The sequence below is a fragment of the Hevea brasiliensis genome, chromosome 10 (genome assembly GCF_030052815.1).
Source record: "Hevea brasiliensis isolate MT/VB/25A 57/8 chromosome 10, ASM3005281v1, whole genome shotgun sequence".
NCBI lineage: Eukaryota > Viridiplantae > Streptophyta > Magnoliopsida > Malpighiales > Euphorbiaceae > Hevea > Hevea brasiliensis.
This window is the reverse complement of record NC_079502.1, coordinates 93,140,914-93,150,052: the sequence shown is the minus strand read 5'-3', so window position 1 is coordinate 93,150,052 and position 9,139 is coordinate 93,140,914. Positions and strand designations below refer to the sequence as shown.

Below are 9,139 nucleotides of genomic sequence, written 5' to 3'. Positions count from 1 at the left end.
ATTTGGTTTATTAAGCGAAAGTCCGCTTGAGTTCTTCACGCACCAGTTGGATTTAAGAGAGTCAGATAGGGATCAGCCCCAATATATTATGATTGATGCTACAGGTGCGTGAGTGCTCCAAATTACCTTTTGATGCTATGATGTGAATATGATGTTGATGTTGCATTTCACTCTACAGGTGCATTAGTTACGTATAGTTATAGAGATTATGGTTAAAATTGATATTTTACTCTTTGAGTCGAACGCTCACTCCTGTTCAAAAATTTTTACAGGCCACAGGAGGATATTTTGTTCAGGGTTAACCTGCTTTTCTACTTCGCAGGTTGTTTATTAATATTTGTGTAATTTTAGTTACTCCTAGAATTTCCGCATGTGTTAGCAGTAATTATTTGAATTTGGTCTGTAATATTATTATCATGTTGGACCTGTAAACTTAATATTTTAAGTCTGTTTTGATGGATTGGATGAGGGAGCTGAGCTCCCATTTATTATTATGTTGATGAGTATGTGGAGGGTGAGCTGAGCTCCCCAATGGATTGTTTATTGTGTTTACAGGTCGGGTGAGTCGAAAACTCCCCGTTGGAAAGTCCATTTTATGGCGGACTGGTCCGCTTGTTTTCTTGAATTTGGGCCCAATGGGCCTTAGAGTTGGGTTAATGAACGCTAGGCTTACTACGGGCCTCGGCTTTAAGTCGCCTGTGTCCTAGTCTTGTCCGCCCATAGGTTGGGTCGTGACAAAGAGCAAGGTTCTACCATAGAAAATTTGATGTAACAGATTCTTGCCAACCAAACTAAGCAGGATGAAGAAATGAGAGAAATGAAAACCAAATTGCATAGCAAGCGAGCTCTTCGGGTACAAAGTCTATGAGAAAGCTTTCAAGTCAATTAGAAAATACAAGAAAACCGAACCGAATAAATTGAAATATTCATATATTAAAATCGAACCAAATCAAATTTTTACAAAAATCGAACTAAATTATTAAATTAGGGTGGTTCGGTTTGATTTATTTAGTTCAAATCAAATAATGCTCACTCCTATTAGGGTTCCGAGTGATTGACTCATTTCCAGTTTAAGATTCTATGTTTTTTGGGGCTTTTTTTTTGTGTACTGGAAAATATAATTATTCTATAATTAGGCTCAGCCTATTCTAATTAATGAAATATAATTTACTTTAAAAAAAATCAAATAATAGTGAGAAATAAAACATTTTTTTTTTAGTTTTAGAGTCTCAATCAAAATTTTTAGTCATTAAACGAAGATTTCTTGAGCTTGAAAAAATTGAAGTGAAAGTATTCCATTTGTCATATTAATTAAGTAGTTGAGTAAAAAATAAAATATTGATTTTTGCCATTAAAATAGTTTATGTATAATTAAATATTTAGTCTAAACATTTAAATTCCATTTTCTTTATTTTTAAAAATTTATCTATAGATGAAAGGAAATTATATTGGAAAGATTCGGATTTTAACACTTATTTTTAATAAATTTTATTTTTTATCATTAAATTAAGACACCCACTAAAATGTAGTGGCATTTCAATTTAAAAAATTCTCTGAACAAAATTTGTTGATTATAATATGCATATTTCAGTATTTAATTAACAATTAGATTGCATGAGGAATTGAAGATCCTCCTTGTACAATCCTGTTGAGCAAGTGAATTTTGTTACATCTCTCTTTGAGTTAAGCTTTGCTCTGTCATCAGTTATCTTTGATAATAATAATAATAATAATAATAATAATAATAATAATAATAATAAAACAAAAAAAAAGATACCCTCTTCTTATAAATGAGCATCCATGGTATAGTTTTAAAGAGTCCCACATCTCCCACTTTGTCTGGAGCCCGGTCTTGAAGACATCCACATTCTCCCGTAACAATTTAAGCCCGTTTGCCATTGTGTTTTAGAATTTAAAAATACTTTTTAAATAAAAATATTATTTTAAATATTATTAAAAATAATAATTAAAAAATATTTTATTATTTTTTAATATTTTTATAATTAAATTTAATTTTTAATTAATTTTTTTATATTTTTTAATTAATATATTTAAAAAAATAATTTTTTTAATAATAATTTTAATAATAATATCAAATAAGCCCTTTCAATATTCTTTTCCACATCAATAATTCAGCCATGTATTTTTTTTTTCCCTTTCATTAAATACTTGAGTGTTCATTCTTAATTAATGGCTAGATTGGGTTCCAACCACAATCCTTTCCTAATTTCAAAAAGGACTACAATAAATATTCGGCTCATGTGTTTGATCACATCATTATTAATACTGCTGTTTTGTTGGTTTTTCACTTTAATAACAAAAAAAAACAGTGATAATGAAATATACATGTTCATTCAATTTCCTTTTTATTTTTCAAGATATTCCTTTATATCTATTTGATGGTAATTACTCTCAACAGTTGCTTTGAAATCAAACTTGGATTCTCCCCTTGCAAGTGTATCCACTCGTTCAACTTTCTTTTTCTTTATTAGAATATTTTTTTATATTTATTTTACAATTTATATAAAATTAATCTTTTTAAAATTAATAATCTTTCCTTTCAATAATATTTTTTGCATGAATCACACTTATCTTAGTTCTTTCTTTGAAAACATAGTGAATCTTTTTACTGAATCCAATATTAATTGCCTCAAAATATTTTTTTTTTTAAATTGTAGTATAGTAGTCTTGTTGTATCCTATTAATTAAAGGACATGCACCCTAAATACGTGCATTACGTTGAAAATGGATGTTGTTGTAGAACATAATTTAGGCATTCAATTCTCTTCCTAAAATGGACCAACATTGTCAATTGGATTATGTTGCACTTAATATGTTTAACGGAACTACCAATGTCATTGTCATGTCTAGCTTTGAATGTTTTCAAATGGCTACGTATACATATGCAAGAATTACCATTTAGTCTTAAAGTATGATCATTATTCACAAGTCAATCTCTATATATTGAAAAATATAATAATTTTCCATACATATATCATTTAATTTCATTAATTATAATGTCGTTTTGTTCATTTTAGTAGCAATTTACCTCTCACACAAAGGCCACTATTCCTATTTACCTTTCTCCCATTTTCACTGAATTATCTCCCTTCACTATAACTAATATTAGATTTAGTAGCAAAGATTTTTTTGCTAAATATATAATATTTATTACTATAAATTTATAATAGTAACATATGAATTATTGCACATTACAACTATAAAATTGTAACAAAAAATATTTTATAATAAAATTATAATTGATGCAAAAAAATAATTATTTATAATAATAATTATTACTACAAAAAAATTTTTAGTGATAAAAATAATTAATGTCATCTCTTTTTTATATATTATTAATGACTATTATCTATATTGCTATTATATATTAATCTTATAAATAATAAAATTATTATATTATAAATTTTTTATCGCTAATTCTAATATTTATTCTAATGGCGTGCTCCGTCGTTCTCTCATCCTCCTCCTGTCATTAGACATGGACCCGAATTAGATGGTAAAGGGTGAAAAATCAATTTTTTTTATTAACTGTGGACAAAAAAAAAGAAAAAATTGGAGGTCAAAGATTTGAGCCGGAAGTAAGTGACCTAAAGAAAATCCAAAGTCGACTAAACTAGTCCCAAATTGGTTACAGTAGAAGCCCAAACGAAACCAGACCAACCATAAGCAGTTCTGTGCAGGTTAGTTCCTCTGCCAAAGATAACTTGCACAGTAAGAGTATATGACAGGGGAAAGCCACTGAAAAAAAATGTGCAGACTTCCAGTGGAGTCCAAGACCAGTTGAAAACGGTGTCGTCTAATCTTTTTTTGTTCTGGAGTCCAGATGGATGTGGGGGTCGTAGTGACAGATGGATAACCCCTAGAGAGTTTTGCGAAGTATTGCAGGCTCAGTACAGATGCTGTGTACCAATTTTGAAGTGACTAGATGGACATTTTGTCTCCGTGGTGGTCTGTGGCTGTGGAGACCCACTGAGGCCTGAGACTGATATTAATGCAAAGCAAAGAAAATCCATAGTACCTGCTGATTTTTTATGAAATGTTAATAATACATTGCATGCACCCACTAAACAAAAGCAATGGCTCGATGAAAATAAAGGGGACATAGACGGAGACATGGTTGTAACTGCTGGATTCTGCAGGGAACTGAGCAGCCCTATGCACTCGAGAAAAATGATATTTTTTCTTACTAACGTGTTAATAACACCAGTGCTGCTACTTTTGTCTTTAGTGTAGGTTTTTTTTTTTTCCTGTGATCTTTAATGGGTGTTTTAAGTTTTGAAGTGAAAGGGGTGGGGTGGTCTTAAATTAAAGAAAAGAAAGGGAAAAAGAAAGGCAGCAAGAGGGGGAGCGTAGGATAGAAAAACAAAAGAAGAGTTCTTTCTGACACAGATCCCTATGGAATGCAGGGAGGATCCCAGCATATGTTGCTTGCTGGAACTCGTTCTTTTTGTTTAGTTTAAAGGAAATTGCATTGTTCTCTTTAGAAATCTCCTCAGAGAGAAAAAGAAAGCTTATAGATTCAGTTGTTGGAGTTGGATTTTGTTTTAGATGAGTGGTTGAATTTGATCCAATCCATTGCCGCAGCTAGTAAACAAAAGAAAAGGAGAAGGGAACGAAAAAGGACTTCAAAAAAATGGAGTGAAGCGTACAGGGAGAAATATATATGTTGGAGTATGATTTGTTTATTTTTCCCCAATGATTGAGTTGCCTGGCCTCTAAGAGAAACAGAAACATACAAGGAATCTCTTCTAAGATACAGGGTATCAGCGACACACAGAAAAGAAATGAAGTCCATGAACAATGACGATGATAACAACAACAATGGTAGCTGGTTAGGTTTCTCCCTCTCTCCTCATCATATGAAAATGGATGTTCCTTCAGGTCCTAGTAATCACCATCACCAAGCACAAGCAGAGTCTTGCTCAGCTTCTGTTCCTACTGCAATCCCAACAAGCCTTTTCTACTCCCAATCACATTCACACCTCAATTATGGCAGTTACTGTGGTGTTGAAGGTGAAAATTGTGGGTTGTACTCTCCCTTGCCAGTGATGCCACTAAAGTCTGATGGGTCTCTTTGTATGATGGAAGCTCTCACCAGGTCACAGCCTCAAGGTTAGCTGCTTAATTATCTCAGACTTGTTTCCTTCTAATTTGGGCTTTATTTTGCGTTTTGGGTAAATTTTATTCTCAAACTTCTGGAATCTTCTGTTTTTGACTTTTTTTGTGCGAAGCAACAATGGTGACAACTTCAACTCCAAAACTGGAGGACTTCTTTGGTGGTGCAACCATGGGGAGCCATCACTATGGAACCAATCATAGAGAAGCTATGGCTCTTAGCTTGGACAGTATGTATTATCACCCTGATCCTGACCATCATCCCAACAACCAAACTTGCCTAAACCATCTTCAGCAAAACCCCAGGCACCAACAACACTACCCATATTTCAATACTAACTTTAGGAGCTATGAAATGTTAGTAGGAGATGAGCCCAAAGAGACTCAACAAGTTTCAGATTGCAGTCCTCAGCTTCCAACAATTGGAGATGATGGGATAAATGGCATGAGAAATTGGGATTCAAGGAACTACCCAACTAACCATGCAATGGACCAGCAGAAGATGGTAAGTTGCATGGGTGATAATGGAGGTGAATCTGGAGTAATTAATTCAATAGCATATGGGGATTTTCAGTCTTTGAGCTTGTCCATGAGTCCTGGCTCCCAATCAAGCTGTGTTACTGGTTCTCAACAAATCTCATCTGCTGTGACTGACTGCGCAGCCATGGAAACCAAGAAAAGAGGGCCTGATAAGGTGGATCAGAAGCAGGTTGTTCATAGGAAGTCCATTGATACATTTGGCCAAAGAACTTCACAATATAGAGGTGTTACAAGGTTAGTACTTCTTTAATCTCATATAGAATCTTCTTTTTTTCCTTTTTCAGCTCTTACGTTTAATCTTTGGTGTTTCCTGCTTCTTAAACTAAGCTTGTCTTAATTTTATTAAAAAAAAAATAAAGCCTTCTTTTGCAGATTAGTTTTTTGCTCTGCTCTTTCTTGCTGTCTTTGCCTCTTCACTTGTCCTTTCCGTTTGCTGTTATCTTCTGCCTTTTGTCAACTTTCTTTTTTTTTTTTCTGTGATCTTCTTTGAAAACCTGTATTTCTTTGTAATGAATTTCTGGCAAACAGGCACAGATGGACTGGAAGATATGAAGCCCATTTGTGGGACAATAGTTGCAAGAAAGAAGGACAAAGCAGAAAGGGAAGGCAAGGTTAGAAAATAAAGGATATCCGTCTCCCAATGTTCCTTTAATTTTATTTTAAACCCCACTCATACTATATTTTTCACTGATTTTTTTTTTTTTCATTTTTATTTGCTTGGCTTGGTTTTGGACGTCATTAAACAAATGCTGAATCTCAGTTTATCTGGGTAAGCAATTTCCTTTACAATGATCAAGTGTGTGTGTGTGTGTGTGTGTGTGTGTGTGTGTGTGTGTGTGTGTGTGTGGTCAAGCATAATGTTTATATAGTGAATCCAAAATATAATTTTCAGGGGGCTATGATATGGAAGAAAAAGCTGCAAGAGCTTATGATCTAGCTGCACTCAAGTATTGGGGTCCCTCTACCCATATCAATTTCCCTGTAATGATTTTTACCCTCCTTTTATATTCCAATATTATAGGGGGGATTATTATTTTTCTTCTTTTTTTCTTTCTATATTTGTTATTAAAATGGTGGTGGCGTTGTGCCAGTTGGAAAATTATCAAAAGGAAATTGAAGAAATGAATAACATGACTAGACAAGAGTATGTTGCGCATTTGAGAAGGTAAAAAATCTTTTTCCTATTTATTGTCTCATGCTGCATGCTTCACTCCAATTTTTGCCTAGAGAATCTAATATTTCTTTGACTTTGAGCTTTCTTCAATGCAGGAAAAGCAGTGGATTCTCTAGGGGGGCTTCTATGTACAGAGGAGTAACAAGGTCGTCAAATTAACCTCTTACTTTATTTACTATACATATTTTAAGTTGTTCAAATGTTCTTTTTGTCTAATAAAAGAAACTTTGTTTAGTTATTTCCTTTTAAATCTTTCTGTTTTAATTCTTTTTAAGACATCATCAACATGGAAGATGGCAAGCTCGGATTGGAAGGGTTGCTGGAAATAAAGACCTTTATCTAGGAACATTCAGTGAGTTTCTTGAGCAAAACTTTGTTTATATGTACTGAAAGCTGTTTGTTCACATTCTTGAAATCATGTTAGGGAGGTTATAACTAAAGTAATGATAATGAGTGCCTTTTGACTTTAAAAAAGCCAATCTTTGAGGCATTCTTCAACTCTTTTCGGCTAATTTGCTAATCTGTAGAACCCACCAGAAAGTGATTTAGATGGTTATTAAAGATAGGATTGCTACGCTTCTCATTAGAAGCAGCTAGTTTTGTCCTGACTGTTTTTATCTTCATAATAAGTTTCTCTTGCTTATCAAAAAAATAAAATAAAAAAGCAGCAGCTGGTTCTGATTTTTAATTCGTCTCAACTTCAGGCACCCAGGAGGAAGCAGCTGAAGCTTATGACATAGCGGCTATAAAATTCCGTGGGGTTAATGCTGTGACGAATTTTGGCATAACTAGATATGATGTAGAACGAATCATGGCGAGCAATACACTTCTTGCTGGAGAGCTAGCAAGGCGAAACAAAGACATAGGATCTAGTAATGAGGCTACAAATCACAACCATGCAACTCAAAACAGCGTTGGGGAAGCCATTCCGTCCCTGAAGAACAATGAAAGTGACTATAAAATGGTTCTCTATCAATCCTCCCAGCAGCCAACCAATGTTATCGGTAATTACAAAACTCAGGCCTTCTCATTGGCCCCTGAGAATGTGATCGGAATTGATGCCATGAGCCCAGTTCATCACAAAGATGTAGAGGACTCAACCAAGATGGGAACTCACTTGTCAAATGCTTCTTCACGGGTGACAAGTTTAGGTAGCTCGAGAGAAGGGAGCCCTGAGAGAGCTAGCCTTCCAATGGTCTTTGCAATGCCTCCCTCCGGGACTTCCAATATGTTCACAAATCCAACAAACAATGTGAATTCTTGGATACCAACGGCCCAACTGAGGCCTGTAGTCTCGTTGCCTCACATGCCTGTTTTTGCTGCTTGGACAGATGGCATAGGCTAGTTTATTTTAGTAAGTTGAAACGGTTTTGCATGGTGAAGAAAATTAAAGCATAAGAGATAGAATAGTAAGATTGGTCTTCTTTTTTTTTAAATCTGTGTTTTGCTCGAGTTAGTGGAGAAAATTGGTGACAAAAAGAGGGGTTAATGGAGTTGTAGGTAGCACTTTTCATGAACAAGAACCTGAAGTTTTGTAAACACTATCCTTTTTAGCGTTCTCTTGTGTGAAGATCTTCAAAGTAATGGCGGGGGGAAGCCCTGGAGACGAATATGAATGAAGCTCTAGAGTGATTTTGGCACCATGGGATTGGCTCCTCCATTCATAATTAGATTCAGCTTTATTTGGTTATCGTACACGGAAAGGAAATGCGAGGGGAAAATAAGTTTTTCTTTGTTTTGCTTAGATTGAGTAGAAAATAAAAGGGAATGAAAAATATTAAAGTAAAATTAAAAATATATATATATTTTTTTAAAGTAAAAAAATATTCAAAAGTATGAATATAATTTTATATTTATTAATTTTTTTAAATTTAAGAATTAAATTATAATTTTATTATTTATAAAATAATTTTTTCTTTAATATTTTTTTCTCTTAATTTTATAAAAATAATTTTTATTTTTATTTTTTCTTTTTTCTCTTTTCTCTTTTATTTTTCTTCCCCCTTTCAAACATATTGTTAAGAACGGACCCAGCAGAGATGGTCTCTTTTACTTTGAACCTTTGACCATAACATATCTGATGTCATTAACCATTATTGTTCTCCGTGAACATAACATCATCATTACTAAAACTCTCTTGAAGCTTGCATAAAAGGTCAAATACATTCCATGCCGACAGTTCTCCAAATAAAAAGACCGAAGGGACAGAGGGAGAGTGACAGAGAGGAAAGATATGGACTATGGCGGTGGAAAATGGATTCCCATTACAGATTTTTTATTTTTCTTTTA

At 33.6% G+C, this 9,139-nt stretch overlaps 1 protein-coding gene across 1 annotated transcript; it reads left to right on the top strand.

The window, feature by feature from the left end:
• The first annotated feature begins 4,210 nt into the window (after window positions 1-4,210).
• Window positions 4,211-8,490, top strand: LOC110642277 (AP2-like ethylene-responsive transcription factor ANT). The gene is made up of 9 exons (XM_021794264.2): window positions 4,211-5,133; window positions 5,253-5,910; window positions 6,205-6,287; window positions 6,437-6,445; window positions 6,569-6,657; window positions 6,768-6,841; window positions 6,946-6,996; window positions 7,126-7,202; window positions 7,555-8,490. The coding sequence occupies exons 1-9, from the start codon at window positions 4,806-4,808 to the stop codon at window positions 8,193-8,195; spliced, it is 2,010 nt and encodes a 669-aa protein (XP_021649956.2). The 5' UTR covers window positions 4,211-4,805; the 3' UTR covers window positions 8,196-8,490.
• Window positions 8,491-9,139: the final 649 nt, after the last annotated feature.